Raw genomic sequence first — 27,918 nt, forward strand, 5'->3', positions numbered from 1 at the left:
CCCGGTGGGGCGGCACCGCGCCCGCGCCTCGGCCCGCACCTGGCGGCCGGCCGGCGGGCCCCGCCCCGCCGTGCCCGGGCGGGGTTCGCCCGCGGGCCCTGCATTGTGCGGCCGGCGGCTCGGCCGGTCCCACCTGCCGGCGGCGGGGAGGGGAGGGCCGGGGCCGGGCGCCCCTCCGCGCCGCCCCCTCCCGCAATCCCCCCGCCCGCCCCCCTCCTGTCCCTGGCTGAACCGGGCGACCCCGCCCCGCGCCGTCCCTCCCCGCCTGCCTGCCGTCCGTCCCCCAAGCTGGCGGAGCTGCGCCGCCTCCCCTCCCCCCGTCCTCCCTCCCACCGCGCGGCCGCCGCCCCTCAGCCGCTGCCCGCCGGAGCCGCCGACTTCCCCCCGAGCGCGGGTCGCCGCCGCCGCCTCTCCCTGCTCAGCTCTGCCCTGCCCTGCCCTGCCCTGCCATGAGCCGTCCCCCCCTGCCGCCGCCGCCGCAGCAGCGCTGAGCGGGGAGCGCGGAGCGCGGAGCCATGCCGGGCTGGAAGAAGAACATCCCCATCTGCCTGCAAGCCGAGCCGGAGCGAGGTGAGCGCGGAGCATCGGGGGCGGCAGCCGCCGCGAGGGGAGGCGGATGGGGGGCTGCCGCGCCGACGAGTCCCGTACCCCCCCCGTTATCTCCGGGGCACGACGGCAGCCGCCCGGCGAGGGGACGGGCGGGCGGGCCGCCCCGCGCCTTCCATCTTGCTCCACCGCGGCGGCAGGAGCAGGAGCAGGGGGCGTGCGGGGCGGCGGCGGCAGGAGGCCGGCACCCGGCGGCCGGGCCGGGGGAGCTGGGGACACACACACACCGGGCCGGGCACCGCCGCCTCCCCGCCGGCAGCAACTAACTTTTCTCCGCGGTGCTGCCGCCTGCGCCTCCCCGGGCCGCGCTCCTAAAGCCGGGGGGCGTGAGCCGGAGCGGAGGCTGGTGTGTGTGTGTGTCTCCGAAGTGACTTCGCGAAACTTCCTGCGTGGGGGTCAGTCCCCGGGCCGCCACTCGCGGCGGCGGGGGGGCGAGGCCGGACCTGTCCCGATCCTGGGCGCGTCGGAGCCGCGAACGCCCGCTGCGAACCGGCGGCGATCACGCCTTGGCGCCGAGCAGCGCCCGCGGGAGCTGCCCCGCCAGTCCCGTCGTCGGCCTCGGGGTGGCCTCGGGTCCCTAAACCCCGGCGTAGGGGTCGGTCCTGGCGGAAGGCGGGTAGGTTCTGGTCACTTTTCAAAACCAACAGTGTGTTTATTCTAATAAGATGTTAACTTTGACATTTCCTCAAAGAGGGCTTCCGTCATGGAAGGTTGTCATGTTACTGCTCTACCCTCAGTCGGTGAGTCAAGGGGAAAAAGGTTAGTCCAGCATTTACACTTGGGAACTTTGAGGTATGCCAGTCGTCTTCTATCTTTGATTTACAGGTCGTTAATTCCGTGGTAGTGTATGGAGTCCTGAAGTAGGAGGTTTGGTTTTGGTCGCTGCTGTGTTGGATAGATCGCCGTACTGCTAGGGACAGGAATTCACGGAGCATTAAAAAGGTGGTTTTCTTTGCTGTGTGGAAGAAGTATAGTACTCTTGTGTTGGAGGTGGAGGTCTGTTGCAGAACTGCTGCCATGCATGTGACTAGTAAATCCTATCCCTAATGGGAAGTTCATCGCAAACATATGACATCATAAAAATAGTGGCTGAAATGGGAGCACATATTTTGGCTGTGAAAAGTTAGATTTTTAGTCTTTCCTCTTAGTGAACACCATCGTTACTACAATCTGTGGTCATATTTCTTTGTCAGGAGTCTGTGTAGCTGAGGAATGGCAGAAATAGGATGGACAACAGTTGTCAAAATGTATCAGATGGTCTTAGAGATGAGGAAAGTTTAGAAAGCGTATAATCTGGCTGTGTCAGAAACCGGAAAGATTTTCTTATTTCATTCTCCATAAAGGTTGTGTCATGAGCTGTAGCATGCGAGCTTGTCTCTGTTCAAAGTAAACAATGGCACTGGTTTTGCTCTGATGGATTTAATGCCAGTTAAAGTACCAATTTGTTAACAGTTCTTGTTTATCCATATTTTCTATTTCATCTTTCATCTTCATTATGAAGTTGGATAGATTTATATGTTAACAGTCTTATCATTGTTGCTTTTCTTTATTGTATTTCCACTGTGTAAATGAAAAAGCTCTTCTGTGCCTGAAGTAAATGATTACCTTCTGAAGTATGTCGCATTGTATATTGCTCAAGTTTAGCTAGTAATTTAGCAGGATTCCAGTTACTGGAACTTTTGTACTTTAGGCTGGGTAAAAATATTAAATGGTCAAAATAGTTAATCAGTGTTGAATTTAAGTCCTTGAGTATGAAGAGTACATGAAATAGCTTTCAAAGTAGCCAGAAAAATGGCCAGTGCAGTAGTGAAATGAAGGTGCATCTTTAGCTAATGTAGGAGTTTAGTATGGCATTGAGTTAAAAGGCAATTACAGATACAGTTAAATTCTGGTTCAAAGCCAGTTGTGCTAACATCCCCCTCTGCTGTTTCTAGAAAATATTTCCATTCAGTTACTCTGCAGAACATTTTATGTACATTGTGCTATTAGAAGACTGGTGCTGTTATTTTAACTAATATTGTAGCTTGTAATTTTCTATGATTTAGAGATGGAGCAATATTGGATGTGAAATATCTAGTAACATAAAATGTATTTATGTCACATCTACAAGCACACTCATATATAGGATATAAAATATCCATTTATCCATCCATCCCAAATGCATATGTATGTTAGATAATCATATAGAATATAAGAATGAGAAACGCTTAATGCTTGTGTATCTTCTTTGATTTTATATACCTGTAATCTGATTGCTTAAACTAGTGTTTTCCTCTAGTGAGAGGAACTAGTCTTTATTCAACCCCATGTACACCAGCAGGACTGACTGGTAGTGATTTTGATGTATAACAACACGAAAGTGCTCAGTTAATTTGGTACTGAAGTTTCTTGGTGGTGGATACTCCCAAAGCAGACTACAAAAATGAAAAAAACCCCACAACCCACCCAGAACGCCACAATCTACACCCAACCAGAAAAAACAACCACAAACCAAATAAAAACTCAGGAAACAAGTGAATAGCTAAATAAGCCTGGTTTGGCCATGTGCCTCCTGCTGAATTTCCCCCTCAGTCTCAGCTTTCTTGTATCCACAGTCCATACCCTGCTTCTCTGTCACAATAAACAGTTACGTGTGGCTTTAATTTCAAGCCTAGTTGTAGCAGCAGGTTTGAACTGGAAAATCAGTTGTCGCTGGAGGTGCTGGGAAAACTGGGAAGGCAAAGATTCTCCTATGGTGAGCCACAAGTAGTTTGTACAGACCATCTTTCCCAGGCTTTTTCCCCTCAGACCTCACAGACTTCCTTTTAGTCTCTCCTCAGGAGCTCTGCATTCTACACCTGTACCTCTAGAGCTGATCAGGCCGCTATGTACTCAGCTGTGGAAAGGAGGGAAGTTGTGGGTGCCAAGATGTGAGCCTTGAGAGGTGGGTGGATTTGTTAGAGAGGATGTGGGGGCTGCGTGGAAATCTCACAGTATCCCCGAGGCACCATGGTGTAAAAGGTTCATTGGGAACTGATACTTTTGTCCCTGTCCAAACCAATTCAGCATTGCTTTGGGGAGCACTTCAAGGCAGACGTATCTCTCCTGATGGGTTCATCTAGTACACCAGGAGCTGGATAGCGGGGCTGCTGCAGCACATATTTCTGGTGCGAGGGCTCAACTCAAAAAACAACAAACAAACAAAAAATGCCACACACACACACCCCAACCCAAAAAAAACCCCAAAAAATAAAACACACACCCCCACCCTGCCCCCCCGCAACCCCAACTATCTGTATGGAGTTGCATTGTTTTGTTGTGAGGAGCTGTTGGGATATTGCAGTTCTGTCCTTATGCAGGCGCACTGGGTTTGCTCCAAGCAGGGTTATTTTAGTGTATCAGTATCCTTGTTTGCTCCTTCCTTGCTTCAGAGTCCCTGTCCATGTTGAATGCCTACTTCAAAAAGTCCGTAGCTCAGCCTGTCTTTGTTGTTCTACAAGTCACGTGCTGAAATGGAGGTTATCCAAAAACCCAGCAAAACCAGGATTTTGCTAATGGAAATTGGCTGGTCTTACTGAAGTGAAGTATCAGAGACGCGGTCAGTGCTGTTGGTTCACCTTGGCAATAATTGATACCCTGAGTGAAGGAGAATCACCTGGGTCAGGCATCAGAGCACGCGTGTGCACGTAGGGTTTAGCATTTGCGAGTGCTTTGTTGTGGAAAAGACTGTCTTCCAAGGGCTGGCGATCAGGGGTATTTCAACAAGTAATTTTAGATGACGTTACTGCAGAAATTATGTGGAATACTTATATCAAATAAAAAATCATATTATGCTGGTTTTTAGAGGCTAAAACTGTATTTAAAATATGAAGTGGGGAGCTGCTTTTTTGTGCATACTGTAGCACAGTTACTGGGTTTCTACTGCCGGCTCTGTAATCAAGCAGTACTCTGCAGTGGCTATGCTGCTTCTGGCTTCCACTGCCACAGTTATCACAAGGAGTCCTCTCCTTTAGAGGACAGGAATTGTGCTCCGTGTTTAGTAAAATAACTGTAATGTATGCCTGACGCATTAAATCTTGTCATTTCAAAAATGACATGTGAAGACTTACCAGTAGAAGACAGTGTCATTAAAATTTAGGGCACACTTCCCCCCTCCCCAATTTTCTGCCTAAGATGCTAAATCAACTCTTGTTATAAACCACCTAAAACACTTTCTGAGGCGACATCTGAGCAAATACTTTGAGAAGAAAAATGTTCCTGGAATTAATTTTGTTCAATATCCCTTCCAATCAAGTTAAATGAAGGCATTTTATGGAACTCCTGTTTCAACTTTATAGCTGATCAAGCTTGACAGGAGTACAGAAAATAGTATTTGTGTATCTCTATGTTCACTACGGGACTGCTTGTGATCCCTTAATATACGTGGTTGTTAATTTTAAGAATGTGTCTAAGTATACTTGGTCTTGATTTTTTTTTTTTTTAAGAAAGGCATTATGCCTTCCACAGTTCTGCCTCTGTGCTTAACATGGTAGTCCAGTTATATCATGGAAGAAGGAAAGACTGTATTTTTATTTTCTGCTCTTCTGTCCGTCTTCACAGTGCTTGACAGTCAGGGAAATTAGGTGAACTTTAGGAAGCGTTTCAAAGGAAATACTAGGAAATGCTTTAAAACCCAGGACTCAAGGATAAAAACCCACACAAGTATTTTGTGAATCCTGCTCAAATACTGAACTAGCATGTTCTTACGGAAGATGTTCTGACAACAAGCATCTATCCCTGAGGTTACTGCTGTGTGAGCTTGTCTGCTCATCTTGAGCTGGAAGAGAATTAATTTCTCAGGTAAAGGAAGAGATACGGGCCTGTTGTTGAACTTCACTGTGTTATTGTGACTCAGAAATTTACATCTGATCAAACAAGGCTACTTTAACAGAGGATATACTTCATACTCTTTACAGGTGCATGCTAAAAATTTAGCTTATATTTTCAACACAGAAGGCTTAGGATAACTGTTTGTCTTTAAAATCTGGCCTAATGAGGCAAGAGAAATCCCTTCCTTGAGCTTAAGTGTGACCTCAGAAACTGAAGAAAGAAAAAACTGAGACCTAGTGCTTTCATTTAGCTGACTGATTAGTAAACTTTGGGATGTCAGGGAAGATTGGGATTGGAAACATTGTGCAAAGGCTTTCTGTCTTCCTTTATCTGTTTTCTTACTTGTGTCATATGCCTTTTGAAAAGTTTAAGTATTAACCAGATGGCAAAAAGCCTTTTCTGAGGGGAGGACGTGCTTACAGTGGCAGTGCTAAGAATCAGGACTGGGTGTTGGAGGTGATCATTTGTAGAGGTGCTTGGGAGATCTTCTCTACCATGGTGAAGGCATTGCCTAGACTTAATGTGAAGTCCAGACAGATACCTAGTGAGTGAACAAGTGGGACATTTGGTCAGTTATGCTGTGCAAATTTGCATATGCTTAAGGTGAAGAAGTCATGAATAACAGTGACAAAACCAGGAGGAAACATTACCTTATCTTAGCTGCTGATGTAACATAAGAAGCTGGTTTAGCTAGCTGCCTTCTGGTCCTCCAGTAGCATCTGAAACTATAACTAAATCTCATATTGGAAAACACTAATAATAAAAGATTCATTAATAACAACATACTGCTTACAAATGGTATGTATTTTGTCCTTGTCAGGGCTTCTGCCTCTTTTCACTTCAGTCTGACTCAGTCAACTTTGTCTTGGACAGTTGTCTTTCTCCATTTGCCAGGTGGGATAAGATGACACTCTAGAGCTAATTTTCATCAGCATGCGAAGGACATGGGAGCTGTGTCAGTTTTTTTCATTCTTTCTCTTTAAAGCATCTGGGACTGGAGGGCTTTAACACAGGGATGGAAAGGAGGCAACAATTGCTCCCTAATGCCCTTTTAGCGTGAAAGGAACTGAGGATAAGCAAAAAGCATCTACATCTCTTGTGATCTGCACAGCCAAGTTAACAGCATTTTATGACCTGCAGTATTAAAGGAATTTGATAAATGTCACGGAATCTTCATGGAGACACAGTCTTTACTGATTGGGAGATGATCACCTACTGTTTCTGGGTCATAACCAAGGTTTTTTCCCCATATAAAAAGAAAATGTGAGATACTAGGCACAAACACACAACTTCTATTTTTTGCAGAGGCAAGAGAGGGTTTTGCTCATGTTCATCAAAAATTGAGTTAGATTTGCCAGCAATTAGTGATGACAAGGCAGCAAACATTCTAGCTTTCCTCAAAGAACATGTAGAATTTGAAGCACTAACAGTATTTACCACTGAGAGGCACAGTTGCTTTTGTGGGCATCTGGGAGCTGTGAAGGGTATAAGCTCTAAACACAAGTTCTTGGTCAGTGTTTCCTGTGCACCGAAACATTAGATAGACATAACCCAAAACATAGATACTTCAGTGTTAGATCCTTCAGTAACTTAGATGTAGACAACTTTCCTTGAATCTCAACACGTACCTGTATCCCTGCTATGGGTTGTTTTCTGTATGATTCAAAATTACCTGAGCTGCCACTGCTCCAGGTTCTCCATGAAGAGCTGTCAAGACCTCATGGCACTCAAGTGCAGTAGCCAAGGCTTGATGGTACACCTCCACATTGCTCATGCCTGAGCCTAGTTTAATCATGTTGGTGCTTTTGAAAAAGGATGCACCAAGTCAGCAATTGTCTGTAAGGGTTTTATCACTGTGGCCCTGAAATCTGTGTTGTTTGAATGTTTTTCTGAAGCCACTTGAATTTATGCACGTTGAAATGTCCGTCCTGACTGTTGCAAAACAGATTGATGCGATGTGTCAGCATCTACGTGGGTGCGGACAGGGCAATCACCTGCTCAATGTTTCAGGCTGGCAAGATGAGCCTGACACCCTGTAAAATTCAGGGTGAAACAGTAGCATTTATGTTGGATACAAGAAATCTTGGTTCCTGTATCGCCCTACTGATTCTTTTTTCCTTCCTCTTCCTGCTGGCACAGGCTGTGCTGGATGTCTGGGCACTGCAAACCGTTCTGGAGTGTCCTGTGGTACAGGGTGGCCAGATTTCATGGTTCTGAATGAGACTGATGATCTAATGTTTTTTTTAAAGTCATTATTGGTGTTAATTTTGCTTTTCACTGGTTCTGCATCGCAAGTTAGAAGTAATGTTCTTTGCTTACTGTTGAAATATTTTAAAGAGAACGTGTGAAGAAAAACAAGTAAGCAGGAACCGACAGCTTTGATAGTGATATGTTTTTTGTGTGGAATTTTGTTGCCTTCTCTCTTTAGAAAGTACCCCAGGAATCGAGAAAGACAGGCATGAATGACACAAGATTGATCTTTTTTTGTGCCTTACTTACTTTCTTGTTACCAATGAAAATTGCCACTGAGAAGATTCTGCTACTGTGCAGGGAAAGCTGCAGAGACTATTTTAATAGTTTGACTATCCGCTTTACATACTGGCATCCCACAGACATTTAGGGAGTTCCACAGTTGTCTCACTGTTTAACTTTTTTAAAATCAAAGTAATATAATTTCTTTATTCCTTGAAATATAGTTAAAGATAAAAGTATAATAATGGCAGTTTAAAAATAGCTGTCAATGAAACTTACTCTTTTTTTTTCACCAGTGGGATAAGACTGAATTTTTAATACCACCATTTTGTGGAGTGCTAATTGAATATTTTGTAACTGAATACAAATGTTTCCTTATTAGCAGACAGTATTTTGAATGTTGTAAAGTATTGCCAGCACATGTCCTCCCAGTTATTATCTTTCTTAAGAGGGCAGGCACTGCATAAAATGCTTTTTGTTGTTTAGTAAGCCACAGTGTGTAGTGCAGCACTTTCTTCCTGAAGCAGTTTCACAGTAGGTGAATGTACAGTGAGACCTGTCTCTCTGTCCCACAATGTAAAGGGAATTAAAACCTACACAGTTATATTTAACAAACAAAATGTGAAGAACATATCAGTGACGGTAGCATGTGTTTAACTGAGCCAGGTCTGAGGCAATTCCTCATGTTTCAAGCTTTTTGTTTCTATGGATATCAGTTAGCAAGATACAGAAGTGATGCCAGCTTTTTTCCAGTTGCATGCAATGGAGACCAGGTGTTCCACAGTCCAATGCTTGTTTGTCAGTTTAGCATCTTCTACAGTGGGACAGTATTCATGAGACCAATTTTTTCAGGCAAACAAATGAAGAACAATAACTGGTACTTTTTGGGGGGGTGGGGTGGGGTAGGATACAGTAATAGTTAACACTGGCCAAATCCTTTAATAGTCGTCTGTGGCGTAAATGTGTTCTTCATAGGCAGAAGAAAGAAGGTGCATTGGGTCTTTGGGGTAGTGGTTCAGAGCAATGGTGTTTGCTGATGGGAGGCCTTAACTGAAAGCTGTTATTAAAATACGAGTAACACACCTGTGGACTCTTTGGATTATATTAGTCTTTTCTGTTTGGATTATGTCTGTGGACCAGATGCTGTGTCCTTTGTGCTGTGATTGCAAAGAGGAGCTTCGCCTGCTGCTTCTGTCTTTCACCATTGTTGCCAACTGCTCCTCACTAAAGATCAGCCATGAGCTGGTGCTCACAGGTCTCGCCTCTCACCTGAGAAGTTTTTTTGGCATCCGAGTCAAGCCAGTATAGTACCAACAAATGAGTTGCATCCAGCTCCCTGCTATACTCTGCATTCTCAAAATATCTTTGAAGCATTGTTAACTGGCAGGATATTGTCCTCACTTTTACCCACACTCCTTATGACAGGGTTGGGACCCAAGTCTGATGTGAGACTGTTGTGGAATGAACACACCATTTTACTACTCCCACAAAGTTAATTTCAGTGGTATTTTTAGTGAAGTATCTGGGTTTGGTTTTTTTGTGTTAGGAATGGATTATTTACACAACAGCTGGGCAGAAAGGAGAGTGATAGTCACAGACAATGCGGAGTGAAATTCACTGCCTGGTAAACTGATGCAACTCTGCTGGATTCTGGAGCTTAGTACACTTGTGCCAGCAAATTTATTGAGCCCTGGTTGCTGTTAGAGGCAGTTTCTTAGTCAAAAGTCTCTTCTGGAAAGTCAGAGAGAACTATTGCCCCAAAATATGTTGCCATCTTCATTTGTATCTGCCAGTTTTATTCTTTTGTATTTTTAAATTTTCTTGTGGTTTTGTAAATTCTCACCACATTCAAAAACATTGTGATAGATTTGAGCCTAAGCCTTTTCAAAATACCGGATTTATTTGATAAAACTTTCAATTTTATGAGGAATATACCTGTAAATTACTTGTAATACTAACCTTTCCCAAACCAAACAAACAGTATATAAGATGTAGGCTTTAAGTCAACTGTGTTGTGAAAGGTTCTTTGTACATCATGATTTGGCAGGATGGAGGAAATGTCTCCTCTCTTACCGAAATGTATTTTGAAATTATAATCTGTAGTGCTTTTAACTTCACCTCTTACTAGGACTGTTTGCAAAATGTGCAGGAGCCAGATAAACTTGAAGGATTTGCATGTCAAAAGTGAAGCAGTCGATTAAATGCTTTCAGCTGGGGTGTGGGTGGCTGTATGAAGAGGAGAGAGAAAGAATGAAATGGGTGATGAGTAAGGGTAATTCAGTAGCTTTATACTTATAGCTTGTGAGTCAATAACTTAATTCAGGAACATTATCAGTAGCAAAAAAAACCCCAAGCACCCCCCTCACACTTCAAGCACAAAGTGCTAAAACATGGCTGGTGTTTTTTGTGTCTTTGCTTATTGATTCAATTTATTCAATATTTGCTTATTGAATAAAAACATCTTGTAACTTAAGTTTAATGTTATTTTGATTTGAATATTATAAGGCTTTAGTATTTCCAAGCTTTCCTGTCATTACTAACGCTGGCAAAAATGATGCACTAGCTCAGGCTTTTCTTACGGTCTCTCTTATTTCCTGTGTCTGTCTTTAAGGTACTAACTCTGAAGTTTTTCAAATTTCCTATCTGCTTAAGGTGTTCCTTTCACATGTCCGCAGACTCAGGCATGCATGGCTATGTGTGTGGGGGTGGTTTTTTAATCAGAAATACTATATATTATAGTCATTCATCATTCTGCTTAGATGCATTTTAGATGTGCTCACTGCTATTTGTTTAAATATTTAGTGTGAACTGACTCTTGCTTTTCACAACACTTAATATGAAAAGAGCCTTAATTTTCAGATGAGTTGCCCTCTGTCATTGGTTTGAAAAATTTATATTTAAAGAAAAAGACGGTTCAGTTCCTGGCTCTGTATTCTATTTTCTGTTTTTGTCAAATATCAGGGCAGTAGGTAAGTAGTGCCTAAAGCTGTATTCCTATACATATGTTTATTTTTTTAAAAGTAATTAAAGTAATTTTAAAAAACACAACCTCTGAGAATTTTATGATGACCTTCTTGAGTAAGTGGCTTAAATATAGGAAACATCCTTGTAGGTGAGTTATGGAGTTCCAGAAAATCTGAAAAACTTGTCTTAATACTTTTCTGTCCCAGCTTATATAATATACATCAAGCTAGTTTTGATGTTTTTTTCCTCTTCCATCACTCCTTGCTTTTTTCTGATCTTACCAGGGTTGGCAGTAGTTTTTTCTGACCCTTTTTTGGTAACTAGGCATCTTTAATTTATTTCTTTAACCGTAAAGAATGAAGTCAGCATAAAAAGAAAAAAAATAGCATGATGAGCTTGTTCATTGTCCTAACTGGCAAATTCTGGATTTTATGCAGTTACGTGAATGTGATGTAATTTTCTGAGGAGTTTATACTGAATTGTAAGTTATTCCTACATAACTAGAATGCTCAGGGTTGTACACATATTTAAGGCTTTAGAAGGTTAAAGGTAAGCATTTTCAAGATATTTAAAATTGTATTTTTGTGGTGTGCTGTAGCAGTAAAATAAAATACACGGTGAGCACAAGAGAAGGTCTGTTCTTGAAACTGTTCTAAGTCATGGTTTGTGACAGTATTCTTTAAACAGAATTTTTCTTACCCTATTGTAATGAATCTGGGTGTTCAAGTTCAAACACATAAATTATCTTATTTGTATGCAGATTCCATTTGATAGTTAAATATTAATAATTTTACCTCAATTTATAGCACACTAAGGATTAAAAGAAAACTAAAGACTTGTAATGAATTGATAATATGTCAGAGACCTCTTTATCAGCAGAATTTGCATGTGAAGGACTTGAACCAGCAAACTGTCCTGTATGGAGTCCCGAAGTATTTAAAAATATACACGTTTTTCTGGACCAAATCATGACACTCAGCAAAACTGTTAGGCTCTAACTGTGTGAATGGATAGTGCACATGGTCCCATTTCATCTGATGCTGATCGTAAGTGTATAGATGCTTGAGAGTGAATAATCCCTTTGAAGTCAATGTCCTTAAATTTAGGCTTATAATTTATATGCTTAAGTGGATCAAAGGTGAATTCAAAAAAGGAAACTGTTTATTTTCTTTAATTAAAGATCATTCTTGTGATATGTTCTAATATATGTTTTGTGGGAGAAAGAGAAGGCCAGTAAAATGGATTTAAAATATCGTAAACTTTCTCCTCCTTATAAAAAGCCTTTTTTTCCAGAGAACTTGTAAAATATATTTTTCTTTGGTGATATTCCTTTGCTTATTCTTCATATTCTTTGTTGGAAGAGAGGTTAAATGTGTTTAAAATCATAAGATGCTTTATGTTCTTTTTTTTTTTTTTTTTTCTGGTGGGAAAACATCATTTAATTTCCAGTTATTGAAAAATGTCACATTGTGAATGAAAGTAATGTGCAAAAAATGTATACTTGGGAGCCAGAAGTTTTATCACCAAAAGTGACACATACTGTTTACCCGAACAGGTCAGAGATCCCAGTATGTTTTCAGAGTCGCTTGATTCATTATCACAAAAATGCTGTTACATATCATAACAGGAGGAAAAAAATCTTTGTTGGAGTTATTTTTTTTCCAAATTTATTTTTTATGTAGGCCCTAAAAACCACAAACTTTTTCCCACTGCATATTTAAAAATAAGATATCATCTTGGTTGAAATCAATGAGAATTTTCTGTTGAATTTGTTGAAAGTACAATTTCAATCATTTATCTATGCTGTTGTCATTTGACACAGCTGCAATTTTGGCTCCGTTCTTTTAGAAACTGGAGTACTGTGTTGGATGAAATGAGAGGATCACTTGTTGAGAAAGAGGGATTTAAACACTGTGGGACTGTTACTGTGAATTGGCATTAGAAGGTGTTTGAAGGAAAAATAGCAGCAATGCTATTTTTCTGCTTTGTATCTTAATTCCCAGGCAGTTTAAAATACATACACTTCTGGATAATCCTTACTACTTTGGTTTTGTATTCCAGTATTTTTTTGTGTGTGTGAATTTTTAATGTATTGTCTGTACTCTGAAAATACTTTGCCACCTGGCAGGTGTTACTGAAATATAATTAATAAAATTTCCAAAGAAAGTCATAAAATGCTCCCAGACAAATCTTTGTGTTCTGCTTTGTCCAGCAGAAGAGAGAACTTTGAATTAATTAGAGCATTTCATCTTCAGCAGTGGTCTATAAACCTAAGCCTTCTTTACAGCACAGTAGGTATTATTTTGGGAAAAAAAAAAAAATGGGACAGAGGTGTGGTTGGTGCAAGATCACAGTAGATGTCTGCTCAGCAGTTTGAACTCTTTCATGTCTGGTTCTTCAGTCGGTGGAACACTGTGGTCTGTAGTCTTTCCTGTGTGCAGGAATTGTACAAGATTTCTCTTTGATACTTGGTTAGAAAATACAACTAGAAGAAAGAGGGACACATTTTTTCTGGGTGGAAGACATTGAATAAAATGCCTAGGAAGGATTGCAAGTCCTTTTGCTTATCCTTAGAATCAGGAAGCCAATGTCAAATGGAAACTCCATTTCTGTGTTGCCATACATGTAGTAAGCTGAGTGATTAAAAAAAAAAAAAGCTGAGTAAACCCAATATTCTTCTGCAATAAGATACTCCTTATAAATATCTTCTAGTGCTCTATAGCTTTCCAGTCAGTTAACAGAGATTATTTTTTTCTTTAAACAGAAAATATTCATGCATTTGTTTCTGAACAGATTTCAGTATTGCAGTGGTAAGGAACATTGGTGTGTAAATCATTAAACTGTATGAATATTTATTTATGTATGTTAGTTTCCTAGTCTACTGGTGCATCTCAGTGTGCTTATTAAAGGTTATCCTGAAAAAAAGTCCTCAAGAAATGCCCCTTGAACAAAAATGTCCAATCAGGGGAGAGAGGCATTATTTTCATAATGAAAATGTCATCATTCTCCTTGAACTGAGGTGCTGCATAAAAGGTAAGACAAGAATAAAAGCACTTTTGCTTGTTTGATCTTCTAAGAGCAAGTTTATAATCTGCTATTGCAGAGTTTGAGGGCTGATAATCTGTGAGCCCAGTAGCACAGAAGAGAGGAGACAATTTTTTTCTTTGCATGTAAAACCAAGAATTTACATGTAGTCGTGTGAAAGAAAAAAAAAAGTTCAGCTAATACTAAGGTGTGAATGCCAAGGTACATAAGCACGTACAGAAGAATAGTACCAAGTGGGACTTGGCAGTGAGGTTTATGGTTGGACTTGATGATCTTAAGAGTCTTTTCCAGCCTAAATGATTCTGTGATTTGAAGTTCATCTGTAAGAGACCAGTTTAGCTGGTAAATCTTCACCTTTCCTCCTGATGTCCCAGTAATTTGGACTATACTGGAGATTGGTGTCAGACACCTTTAGGTTTTACTGCTGAATTTTTGCTAAGACTTGTGCTTTACTGAGCTTCTAGGGTTGCCTTTTCAGTGGTGGTGGACTTAAATACCTCGGCTGGTTCCCAAATACTGTATAACAGAGAGCATTTGCCATTTGTTTTCTGTCCTGAGCAGGTACTGCTCCCTTTCCTTATGACCCCTCTTCAGCTTTCCTTAAGCTTTGGGCATCGTCTGGTAAAGAGAAGCAAATAGTTTTTACATTACATTCTGCATTCAGCTATCAGCATTGTGTTCTGCTTGTTTCTGAAACTGAGTTTGGAATGGGTTTTTATATAATTGAATCTTTCTGTGGTATGTCAAGGTTGCAATAAGTTAGGGAAGTTATGGGAAGAATTTGGATCTTCAAGGCAAAGTACAGTCTCAGTGAAGAACACAGGCAAACAGGTAGAATATATTGCCAGGGAAGCCTTACTAAATCGGCAATGGTGAGAACTCCAGATCGATTAATGTTTCTTTGTAAGATGTTTTATTAAACAAAAAATGACAAAGTAAAAATTGCTAAATGTTACACAGCAAATAAGGATTGTGCTATGGTGTTCAAAGATATGAGCTAATATTTGCCTGTTCAAGGAAATAGTAACAAAATGCCACTTTGATTAAAGAACAACTTAAACGTTTAATGGTTCCTTCATCTGCTTCTTTACATACAGTATAGACTGTGTAAGCATAATTTGAGATTCAGAACATGATTTGTTTTGAAAACCCGTTTCTAATTTTTATTCATTAAAAGTCAAATTAGGATATTTAAACTTTGGAATAAGCAAAAAACCATGGGGTGAAATTGTTTGAAACTGCTTTAATTATGTCGCATGTCATTCTGTAAATGTTTTAATTTTTCTAGTGAAGTGTTTAATGAACGTGATCAAAATGTGGTTTTCTATTTTATTATTTTTAGTTATATTAAAATGAGGTATTTCTTAAAAGGAAAACCAATAAAAATACCGTTTTTCGAGTATCCTAAGTAATCCTGATTAAGCCCCTAGTTTATCTAATATTTTGTATTTAAATTTATTAATCTTGATGTCTTCACGTTATTAGTCTCTTTTGAATTACTTAATTTCATTGTTTGTTTCCTTTAACAATCTTCAGCTATTGCAATGCTTTTTTAAATTTTATTTTTGTTTTAACAGAAAGAAAAGGAGTGAGAAAATAATGACCAAACAGGAACATTCTGTTTTCAATGTTCATTGGGGCAGAGGTCCCTCTCATCTACTTTGTCTGACTGTGTCTGGTATTTCCTGCTTCAAGGCAATAAACTCTGTAGCTGTGAAATGAAGGGTAACCTTCCTCTTGGTGATATTGGTTAGAAATTTATTATTGTCCTGAAGTTCGAGGATTTGTATTACATTTGAAGTTTCTGTTTATATTTTATTGCTTACTATTATAAATTTAGTATGCTTGCCATCTCTACAGGCCTGATATAACCTTGTAATCTGTTGTCTACTACTACAATAAGTAGGATTGTATGGAAATGAAGTTCACAATTATGCATTGTGTGAAGAAAGTTTTTATATTATTACTTGATAATTCTGATGGATATTCTGGTTTTCTTGGGAATGGCTAATCAGAAGTTACCCACTAGGGTATGCCTGCCCTCACCTGTATCTGTCATTGTCACTGCTGTTGGTGTTCTGTGTGTCCTATTGTACTTGGGCTGCATGTTGCTTGTCTCTCCTTCACACCTGTGTAATGGGTCAGTGTCTCTTCTGAAGCTGGAAGACTGGAGCCCAAGACCCAGGTCCAGATCCAGACGTACCTATACTATAAAATTGAAGTTCTCCCTCCCACTGTTCACAAATCCATCCTCCTCACTGCTTTTGGAGCCACTGTTCTTTAAGGAGAGTTCCTCAGTGGATTGTCTGTCATTCCTCTACTGTTATGTTACCATCCTACTGATTTTTCCCCAGGTACCCTGATATTTCTCGTAGTCTGCTCTTCATTATCCTTTAATAATTCTTGCTTGATCTGTAAACATTTTAATCTCATCAATTATCCCTCTTTCATGTTGGTCTTCAACGCTTTTCTGTATTTTTCTTTTTTTAGAAGAACACTTTTTCCTAGTTTAAGTACATTGCTAGTCCCTCCTGGTTCATATGAACTGATGAAAACTGCTCATGAAGTTAAGGAAAGTCAGATTTTGATCATGAACATATCTTTGAATGCACTTAAATCACTTATGGCTGACCATATCTATATATATATCTTTTTTTTCCCCCCTTACTGAGATGCATGTATGTGAATCTTGTAACTTATCTTCAGGATGAAGACACTATTTTGGTCACTTAAGATTTTTCTTATTGTTTGGGCTAAATGTTTGATTTTTCTTTCTATGACATGAATATATATATATATATATGGTAAAATTTATCACAGTCAACTTGACTGTTGAGGAGATGGGTAAGAGAAGGAGGTAGGAGAAGAGGAAAGTACTTCAGTACATGTATCAGCTTGGAAAAGTTCTGTGGCTGGGAATAGGAAAGTCTTGAAAGCCCAAATCATTTCAGAATCTAAAGCAGGAGCTCTAGAGGCCCCTGTCTCTGACCATTCTGCATGGTGGAATATCCTGAAGCTGTGGATCCAGCAGCTCAACATGGGAATGACCAGAATCCATATATAGTTTTTTAAATAATACTTTGTGTGTTGAATTTATGTTTTTCCTTGAAATATTTAATATTTGATGAATGAGTAACTTGTTAGAAATTGTTTAACTCCGATTATAAGGATCAATAATAAAGTTAATATCACTGTCAAGATGTAGATTTACTGTTTGAACCCAGAAGTGTAAGTTCAGTCCCACTGTAGAGAGAATGTAATGAAGAAAAATACCATCTGATCATATCAGAAAAGTATACATGATTAATGAGGAGAGAAGTAACCTTTAGGAAAAAGACCAAGTATAAAAGACCATTACTGCTCTAGGAGTTGGAATAGTTGGAATTGTCTCGTTGTATGGTCTGTGGTCTTCTTGCTGGAAGTGGGATAGACGATTTTATGTGCCTTAGAGTGACTTCTGGAGGAAGAATGTAAACTGATCTGGTTGTTACGCTGGAAGCCAACCTGCATATGTTGTAAGTGGTGGCAGCAAATATGTGTGCAGCTTTTGTAATGCCACTTTTTTGTCTTAACTGCTAGAAGAACGCATATTCAGTAGCATATAGAACTGGGCTGCTCTGACAGTGTCCTGCTTTGTATCTGGCTTTGGAGCAGCAGGGTGTGAGTATTGTGGCAGCGACAGTATTAAAAGTTTAAAATTTTTGAGTAATTATTTATGAAAATAATAAATTAATGTAATAGCTTGTATACATTTTGATTTTATTCCACAGCTGATTTCCTCTCTGGCCTGGTTTGTAGAATGAAGAAGCATGCCTGGCAGTAGTGGCCAGTGAACTCTCTCTTTCAGCAACTTTGTGGGTAATGATCATTGTAGTTTTGCAGCCAGCAACAAGAGGAATTTCCAGCAATAGCTACAAAGCTTTCCGAACGATTTCAGCTGTTGATTTACATGAGATGTGAGAAAGCTTTTTGCACTTGAGATTCTGTGCATGTGACTTGTCATCCTGGGGCTTTTTCCCTGCTGTCTCCTTCCTGCTTCCTAATAGCAAAGGGTCTCTGAACTGCTTCCCCTCTTCCATCTCACTAATTCTTCTTTTTAATTTCTCTGTCACTCTTAATCTTTCTTTTTTCCATTTTCTGCCATCTTTTATCTTCAGGTTTTTCTTGTTATAAAGTTACCTCTTTAGACATGCATTATAAATGAATTGCATTGTAATGATGGTGAAGACAAGCTAAATAAGACGTATCTGCTTGTTATCTGGTCAGAACTTAAACTTTTTTCCCATCAAGTACAATAATAACTGACTGCATGGGCAAACTGCTGAATCTACATATAATCAAGAGGAAAAATGCCACAAGGGGACTGAAAAGGTCATTTTGTCTAGTGTTATTCAGCCTGTGGTTCATGAATTGCTACTGGTTCATAAATCACCATGGAATGGTCCTTCAAACAATTATAAAATGCCCCAGGCACACACATGCTCCCACATGCTCAGAAGGATTGTGTCCGAATATGTGGGCAGGCACAATTAGTACTTAGCTCCTAGCTGCTGTCCAAGCCTCATTAAAATGTTTGTTGCTGTCCAGTTCTGAATTTATCAAAGTTCTGTTGTTTTACCCAAATGTTAGGTATTCCTGTTCTCAACTTCCTGTGATGCCAATGTAATAGTAAACCTTGAGCTTTCTTGCTCAAGGAAGTCACTGTCTCTGGCTTGCAGTCCAGATGTCTCTCTGCAGTGAGATGGTTGCTTTCCATACCTAACACGCTGTTTGCTTGTAGAATAGTTTTAGATCCCCATGTCCCATAATCCCAAGTTCTACAAGTTCTTTGTGGCCTTATGCTTCATTTCCATCCATACCTGGCTAATAAATTTTTCCTTACCCTGGCCTGATAATTTTTCTCCTATATTCTCCATGTTTGCTTTCAAGCTGCTGTTGGTCATAACGATCACTGTATTTTGTATGTTTTAACACCTGCCTTCTGTATCTGAGTGTAAAGTCTTCAGCAGTAATCCTTACAGGAAGAGTCCACTTTTTGTCCTTGTAGCCTTGGCATATGGCATGCCTAATGAGATCAGGGCTAAACTTGCTTATGGGCATGCATCAGAAATGTGAGAAATTAGTATGCAAAATCCCTTCTAATGAATGTCTAAATCCTTTGTTTTGTGATTGGTTTTGTACTGTAGCTAAATTTTGGTAATTTTCCATGACACGTTTGTGATATAGATTTGAAGTCCTTGCTCTACTGCATGGAAATCAGAGGATGTTCTAAAGTAAAGACATTGGCTATTTTGAAAACTATGTCTTCAAATATATTCACTTCAAGTATGATAAAATCCTTCCAACTGTCTGACCCATTTGGTTGAAACAAGAACAACAGTAGGAGCAACAATCACCTGGAGGCAACTAATTAGCACAGATTTGAGTCCATTTACGATCTGGCAAAGAAACAGCTACCTATGGAAGTTCTGTGTTGTAAGTAGCAACTGTAATAATAAGTAGCACTAAAAATGAGAGAGTTGCAGGAGAAAGTAGTTCCTGCAGAGTGGCTAAAAGCTGATTTTCACTGTATTGAAGGGATATCATAGAGGTCAACTGGTACAAATTTGACTGTCTATACTTTTCCCCCCCCCCCCCCCCACTATGTGGTAAGGAACAGAAGTCAACCCCCCTCTTCCAAGAAGAGGAGAAATTTAAGACAGAAAACTGCCATGAAAAATTCCAGGTATTCTTGCTTTTATCATTTCAAGGAGAAAGAGTTATCTAATGCAAAACAATACTTTCTGATAGACCAAAAATGTAATTAAAATTCTTGATATAGAAAATGAGCAGGAGCTGATAAAGGGCCCTTTTAGTAAATATTTCCCTATAGGACCCACAGAGGAACCTGGCATTACTCTTCACTCTGCTTCAGGAGGATATAATTAAAGTAAAATGGAAGCTTCTGAACGAAACAGGCAATGTGTGAAATGTTACAGGTTTGAGGGAGAAAATCCATTTCGTATTCATTTCCCCAAAGTACATGGAGTAGAGGCTTTGCTCACAAAAGAAACTGTTATACCAACTGCATGAATGGGGAAATGTGTTCCAGGAAATAGAGATACATACATAGAAATTCTCAGGAGAAATTGTGGTATCAGCTATGCTCTAGGCATCATTAGATTCCCTGTAGGTTTTTCAGGGCTCTGAGCCTGAAGACCACAGCCACAAGTGTCTCAGGAGTACAGGTATCGTCAAAGTGGGTTTCACAGATCAGTGCTTTGTAAATGTAGGTGCTCTTGGAGGTACATTATCATGAGTGCTATTGGACATGTTAAGGTGGTGTGGCACAAAACAGGACAGGATTTTGTGCTTTGGTCCCTACAAGTAGCTGTGTCTACTGGCAGTGAGCTTGAATCACCACAGGGGGTTGAATCTTGGTATTGGCTTACCTGGGAGTAGAATTTTTAAAACCTTCAGCCTATATTCAGCCATGCTTTGAGACAGTTGGAAATCTCATAAATTCCATCAGATTTCATACATATTGGAAACTGAGTAAAGCAGAGAGGTACAAATTAATACATCTTTAAGGCAGCCATTAAAGTAACATGTTTTATTGGATGGGCTGACACCTGGCATGTGTGGGCTAGCAGTTAGCATGTATGTAGCTCTGAACTGGCCACAGGAGGCACCACTTTGCCCCATCAGGATGTTAAAAAAGATGTGGAGATTAGCTTCAAGTGTGATAATGGTGGAAAAGTGTCAGTAGTGGGGAAAGGGACAGAGGGGAGTGTGTGGGATTTCAGGAAGGGACTTCTTCAGTGGGGAAGCAAACTCCTCTGGGTCTGCTGCTCCTGGTACAACTGATTGTGTTATGTCTTACAGCTGCTGTCCTGCTGCTTCAGTTGTACCTTCTGCCCCTATCACTGTTACAAAGGTAGAATCTGCCTTTATCACAGGTCTCTGGGAGGAAAACGTCTTTCCTGTTTCAATTTTGGTTTCATCACTTTTAGAAACAAGGGGTGAATTCACAGAATCGCAGATTCATCTAGGTTGGAAAGGACCTTGAAGACCATCTAGTCCAAAAATGAACCTAACACTGACAGTTCCCAACTACACCATATCCCTCAGCGCTATGTCAACCCGACTCTTAAACACCTCCAGGGATGGGGACTCCACCACCTCCCTGGGCAGCCCATTCCAACGCCTAACAACCCCTTCTGGAAAGAAATGCTTCCTAATATCCAGTCTAAACCTTCCCTGGTGCAACTTGAGGCCATTCCCTCTTGTCCTGTCGCTTGGTACTCGGTTAAAGAGACTCATCCCCAGCTCTCTGCACCCTCCTTTCAGGTAGCTGTAGAGGGCGATGAGGTCTCCCCTCAACCTCCTCTTCTCCAGACTAAACACCCCCAGTTCCCTCAGCCGCTCCCCGTACGACCTGTGCTCCAGACCCTGCACCAGCTTCGTTGCCCTTCTCTGGACACGCTCGAGTCATTCAATGTCCTTTTTGTAGTGAGGGGCCCAAAACTGAACACAGGAATCGAGGTGCGGCCTCACCAGTGCCGAGTCCAGGGGTAAGATCCCTTCCCTGTCCCTGCTGGCCACGCTATTGCTGACACAAGCCAGGATGCCATTGGCCTTCTTGGCCCCCTGGGCACACTGCTGGCTCCTGTTCAGCCGGCTGTCAATCAACACCCCCAGGTCCCTCTCTGACTGGCAGCTCTCCAGCCACTCCTCCCCAAGCCTGTAGCGCTGCTGGGGGTTGTTGTGGCTCAAGGGCAGCCCCCGGCATTTGGCCTTATGGAAACTCACACAGTTGGCCTCAGCCCATGGCTCCAGCCTGTCCAGGTCTCTCTGCAGAGCCTCCCTACCCTCGAGCAGATCAACACTCCCACCCAACTTGGTGTCATCTGCAAACTGACTGAGGGTGCACTCGATCCCCTCGTCTAGATCATCAATAAAGATGTTAAACAGGAGTGGCCCCAAAACCGAGCCCTGGGGGACACCACTCGTGACCGGCCACCAACTGGATTTAACTCCGTTCACCACAGCTCTCTGGGCCCGGCCATCCAGCCAGTTTTTTACCCATCAAAGCGTGTGCCCATCCAAGCCATCAGCAGCCAGTTTCACCAGGAGAATGCTGTGGGAAATGGTGTCAAAGGCCTTGCTAAAGTCAAGGTAGACAACATCCACAGCCTTTCCCTCATCCAATAAGCAGGTTGCCGTGTTGTAGAAGGAGATCAGGTTTGTCAGGCAGGACCTGCCTTTCATAAACCCATGCTGACTGGGCCTGAGCACCTGGTTGTTCCACATGTGTTGTGTGATGGCACTCAGGATGAGCGGCTCCATCAGCTTCCTGGGCACCGAAGTCAAGCTGACAGGCCTGTAATTTTCCGGATCATCCTTCTGACCCTTCTTATAGATGGGTGTCACACTGGCCAATTTCCAATCTGTCAGGACCTCCCCGGTCAGCCAGGACTGCTGGTAAATGATGGAAAGCGGCTTGGCGAGCACCCCAGCCAGCTCCTTCAGCACCGTCGGGTGTATCCCATCCGGTCCCATGGACTTGTGTGTGTCTGTGTGATGCAGCAGGTCACTGACTGTCTCCTCCTGGATTGTGGGGGGGGTCATTCTCCCAGTCTCTGTCTTCTGGCTGCTGAGGCTGGATTCCCTCAGTACAACTAGTCTTGTTATTAAAGACTGAGGCAAAGAAGGCGTTAAGCACCTCAGCCTTCTCCTCATCACTTGTTACCATGTTTCCTCCTGTGTCTAGCAGGGCATGGAGGCTCTCCTTGGTCTTTCTTTTGCTACTGAGGTCTTTTCCAACCTAGGTGATTCTGTGAATACTTGTAGGTAGGCACTGGAGTTTCCTAATGCCACGTCATCTGAGCAATGTTGCTGTGTAGGCTAGTTTTTGGATTCGTTTTTATTCTTTTTTTTTTTTTTTTTTTTTAAACAGACGGCATTAGCACTGGGGAGCAGTGATGAAAAGGAGCTCACACTTTGCCAGGTTGTTGCAAACTAAAGGGCCAAAACTGTTCCCCTTGGTGCAAAAAAGCACACAAAGATTCAGTGGTGAGGGTTCCCTCTTCATTCCTGCCCAGTGATGCCTTTCTCTGGTGTGAAAAGCCGTGTTGAGGGCTTGCTGGAGCCAACGCAAGTGTCTTGCAATTTGCAGAAGTTACTAGGACAGAGGATGCACGACCCAGGCTGTGCCTGTAGCGACCCAAAGGGCCAGGAGGGGTGAGCCATGGAGTTGCATGCCCTGCCAAGACCCTGCCATCCTGAGCCTCCGAAGGCACAGCTTAGGACAGATGTTTTTTTCCAATTCAGACCCTTGTGTTGTATTTATTGTGCATGCACGATTTTACTAAGGCACTAAAGTAAAATTTGCCTTAGAAAGAGGCAGTAGTCAGACTGCACTGAGTGTATGTGTTACAAACATGCCTTAATTACTGTTTGTGTGGGCTATATGTTACTGTACATTGCTTCTGCTCCTGCAATGCTCTCGGGCACCTTGCTCTAATCTACGTTTTTGGGTTTTGTTACACTGTTTATCTCATGAACAGAACAGGATGCCCCTTGTCCTTTTTAGTTCCTGATCTGTTATCCACTGCTGAAGGTGGCATTTTCTGTCTTTGTCCCTATAGTCTCAGGCTGATGGGAATGGGTGGCCCATTCCAGGCCTGGGTTCCCATGCCAGGTTTGTCTGTGGATGTGGTTCTGTGCACAAGCTTCCCAAAAGCATTGACAGAAGGGATGGACCCTGCAGAAATATTAGTTTTTAAAATCCATTAGAGCTTTAATAGATGTGTGCAAATGAAGATCTTTGAGAGGTCTGTCTGATCAGTCAGTTGTTGCTCTGTAGGGTTTCTGAGCTCTCTGGGAAGCCTACCCAGTCTCTAGTACAGTGAGTGCCTCTCCACTGAGCTTCAAATCCCTGAGCTGAAAAGGGAATATCTAAAATTTTCAAAAGAAAATATTGCCTCAAAAGAAATTTAATGTCATATAAAACATTCCATTTTCCTCAGAATGTCTATTAAAAAATAAAAAAGAATGTAATTTAAATCTGAACATGGTATCATGAGAAATTTCAGCTCACCAGCTAAAATCCAGCAAAGCAAGAGGCACGTAAAGGCAGTGTCAGTTTTAATAATTGGCACTAATATCAAGTAGAATAAATACATATATAAATGTTACAGTTAGAAAGGTTTTAGTCTGTAGCTAACAGTGCACTGGCTTCTCTTGCCACCTGAGGAGCTGATAGTCATGACATCAGTCCTGATTCCCAGAGAGAGAGAGATGAAATAAGAGTTGATGTGTCATTTCTCAAAAAATAAATGAGCAAATAGGGTGTTTCTTTTTACACCAGCATTAATGGGACATGCAGAATGCTGGTTGCATAGATCCTAATAGTGCACTTGACAATATTTAGTATGCATTAAGTTCAAAGTTAATGAATTGTTTCAAATAGTGTTTTTTTTGAAAATGAACTTTTAGGTTCTCTAGAAACTTAAGGATCTGCTGGGAAGTTGAAACAAAAAGCTTGGTAATAGATGAAACTTGGGATAATGAAAACATCCATTTTTGTTTTTCTGTAGTCTCATTCTACCTATTATTTGAGCAAGTGAAAGTGTTTCATAATACTGTATAACAAAACTTTCCAGAGTGCTCTTTACATGTGCTTCTCTGTAGGATGGTTAAGCAGTCTGATGTCAAGGAGGAAAAATACATCATATTCTTTGAAAAAACTTGTTTGTTAAAATGATGGTTTGGATTCTAAACTCTGTATGAGGTGACACATTTATTTTGTAAAGCATTGGTGAACAGTTTTCTTTTTAAACTAGCATTCAGAAATTCGAGGAGGTTCAAAAAGAAAAAACCAAGTTCTTCTACAACTCTTACCTGATTTTTGAAAAATTGTAGTTTTACCAAATTATGATGTGAATAAAAATAAAAACATAAAAAGACCATGCTGCTTGACAAACCTGGTTCACCATTTCTGAAGAGTGTAGTTATAAATATTTAGAAAATCAAGCACTTGGAAATATAGGGGCTTTCCTTGACATCAGATGTGCACTGCATTTAATAACACTTTAACAGATACAGTGAGTTAAGGGCTCAGCACAGATTGTCTTGGTTTCCTAGTGATTTTTAAGCAGTTTTAGCATGTGCTATTTGCTTAAATAACGAGCATCATAAGCCTTGTCTATCTTAAATTTTCACTGGGTATTTTAAGTGCTTTCTTCCACCTGCTGATATTGAGCACTGTTACAACCCTGGGGGAGGGCTGTAGTCTGAAATACAGCTAATTTAGACCACACATGTGTGTTTTTATGAGGACTGTCCTTAGCTGTGGCTGTCGTCTTTGCTTACTGCTGGTAGTTTGAAACTAAACAAGCTGCAAACTCAGCTGAAATTAGGTTTGCATTTATAGACTACAGCTGGATTGCTGTCTTCTTGCACTGGCAGCCAACAGTTTAGCTTGTGCGGAGTTTACAGAGCAAGTTACTTGGCTGTATTAAGTTTTATTTTTGTAGTGGCTAAATGGCAGTTTCTGTTTCTAATATTTAGATCTTTCCTTTGGTCAGGCTTTCTTCTACTGTTCTATTCCAAATCCTCTTATCTGTGCTTCTGCTGGACTCACTTTCACCTGTCAGTGTCTGCTGCTGCTAGGATCTGCTTCAGAAATTCAAATTTTGATTCTTCTCTTTTCCTTCAGAAAAAAATAGCTTTAATGAAATGCATGTTTTTAACCCACTTTAATTTTTGTAATTTCCATTGTACTATTAAAGATGATGCTCTACAATAATATCTTACTAATTCTTCCCTGTCTTTTGTAGTTTTTTCCCTTGCAGTAAGGGAAAGAATAATAAAGTTGCTTTTATGGTGGCTTTCATTTTAAGCAATTAAAGGTAATATGTATGTCACTTAAAAAGACACATACAGATCTTAAGCTTTTAAACACAGTTGTGCTAGGGTGGGTTTATTTCCAAGTCATGCTTTGTTTTGTCGGGTTTCAACTGCTAGCACATGGCAAAAGTTCATGAAGAGTATTTTGCAGAAGCAAGAGGCAGAAACCTATCTAATTAATAGACAGTACCTTTATATTTTAATTTGTGTGCGGGTTGGGTATGCTGAATCGGTTTTAGTTGTGGCCGTGTAAATCACATTGCCCTTGTATTCTCTTTATGTGAGAGAGCAATATATAGCTTCAGGTGACTTGGAAAGAAGAGGCTTGGGTGGTATCTGCAAGAAGTAATGCCATTCTCCTGCTTCGCATATAGGATTCATAAGGAGCCCCATCTGAGAGTAAGATCTCATTAAAACACTATCTAGTGATACACGCTGATAAGATTTATTCTTACATATTCTGAAATCCACTGCATACCGTTTATGGAGACTAACCTAATCTCAAGGATACAATGGTTCATTAATTCCTAGACATTTCTATCATCACACTTAATGCTAGAGACTGCAAATGAAATGTGTTAATGTTTTAACACCATGGGTAGTTCCCACTTCTGGACAGTACTTGGTTGTTTTGTGTGTTTGCGTTATTTATTTATTTTTACTAAACTCACAATTCTGTTAGTAAGTAAATTGTAAAGAATACATCTGGCTGAAGTTTATGTGCCAGAACTGCAAAATAAAATGGGGTTTTTCTATGTAGACACACATGTGTGTGCACACACAAATACACGTATGTGCATATAACAATTATTGGGGGAAAAAAAGGCTTCTTACCAGTTGCATTTTTTGGTGCTTAGCCGGAAACAAAATTCAACTGGAAATTCAGTGTCAGCAAGCTGTATCTTTGGTTTAGGATGATGAGAACATGCTGTGTCTTAAAGGAATGATGTTGTGCTAAGGTTTTTGGTGAGGCTTACTAGCACTGAGTCTCAGGGCTAGTGAACTGTATTTCCAGGGCTTCCTGTGCTCTGCTTTGAGGTACTACATGGTGTCATGTCCCGTCCCGTCCGTCCCTGTCCCCCCCCCACCCTTGCCGTGTATGTTGTAAAGCAATGAGTGTCTTCACTGATAGTTTGGGCGAAGTAAATACTTCGTTGCCCACAGCCACCAGCAAAAAAATTTCTGCTCCTCTTGCGTCTTTTATTTGAGCTTTTACACATGACCTACTGTTTTTTACCATCTGAGAAGAAAGTAGAAGTCTGGACAAGATTGGTATAATGAGTGCCCAAACGAGCTGTTGAGATCTGTATGTGCTTCTTTATTGTGCTCAGTGTCCTGTCACTGCATAAGAATTATCTTGGTTTTCTCTGTGTCTGAAGTAGTGCATAGTAATTCTGTTTCCTTGTTGTTTGTGTTCGCATCGGAGACGTTTGGAAGATGGTTTGCCCTGGGGTAGACTCAAGTTTTGTACTCATCAAGAATACCACTTCTGTGGAGCTCTGGAAGTTAATTTCTCCAAGTTGTCCATCAGATCCTAAGCATGGTGAGCTTCAGTTTGCATCAGAGGGGTTTTCTTCAGTCAGGATTTAGACAGAGAATTTTGTTCTGCTTTTCTTTAAAAATAAATAAATCAATCAGATTCAAAGTTTTATGAAGAGTTATCCTTGTTCATAATTTGTATTTTAGATATGTCTTAATGCTATTTTGCCTTTAATTTTTGGAAGTAGGAATGAATTATATTTATTGAGGTCTCTTACTATGTATGCTTATTGTCTTCTCATGCACTACAGCTCTTATTTGAATGATGTCTGTTCATTGAAAGCTGTTGTCAATCAGTAGCCCTTGTCTTGTGGATTCGTTCTTTGAAATACTATCATTATTTGCCATGAGTTTTATGAGTGCATGTTTACTGTTTCAAATGCTTTTTTTTCCTCCCCTTTTTCTTTATTGCTTATTTACTTACAGGCATTTGAATTGTCTTACTTCACTGAACTTGAGTTTGGAGTTGCTGATTCTGTGTCTTTGGTCTAGACTCTGTCCTTTTAAATAACAGTAACAAAGTGCTGTTGTGATGACTGGGTTGCTGTCTCC

The 27,918-nt window shown here is 41.0% G+C and overlaps 1 protein-coding gene across 1 annotated transcript in view; it reads left to right on the forward strand.

The window, feature by feature from the left end:
- The first annotated feature begins 384 nt into the window (after positions 1–384).
- GRIP1 (glutamate receptor interacting protein 1) overlaps positions 385–27,918 on the forward strand; it is a 344,230-nt gene continuing 316,696 nt past the window's right edge. Inside the window, exon 1 of the mRNA XM_074902912.1 lies at positions 385–570. Within this exon, the coding sequence (XP_074759013.1) occupies positions 516–570 (55 nt within the window). The 5' untranslated portion in view covers positions 385–515. The remainder of the gene's footprint in view (positions 571–27,918) is intronic.

This window comes from Athene noctua, chromosome 3, assembly GCF_965140245.1.
Source record: "Athene noctua chromosome 3, bAthNoc1.hap1.1, whole genome shotgun sequence".
NCBI classification, from domain to species: domain Eukaryota; kingdom Metazoa; phylum Chordata; class Aves; order Strigiformes; family Strigidae; genus Athene; species Athene noctua.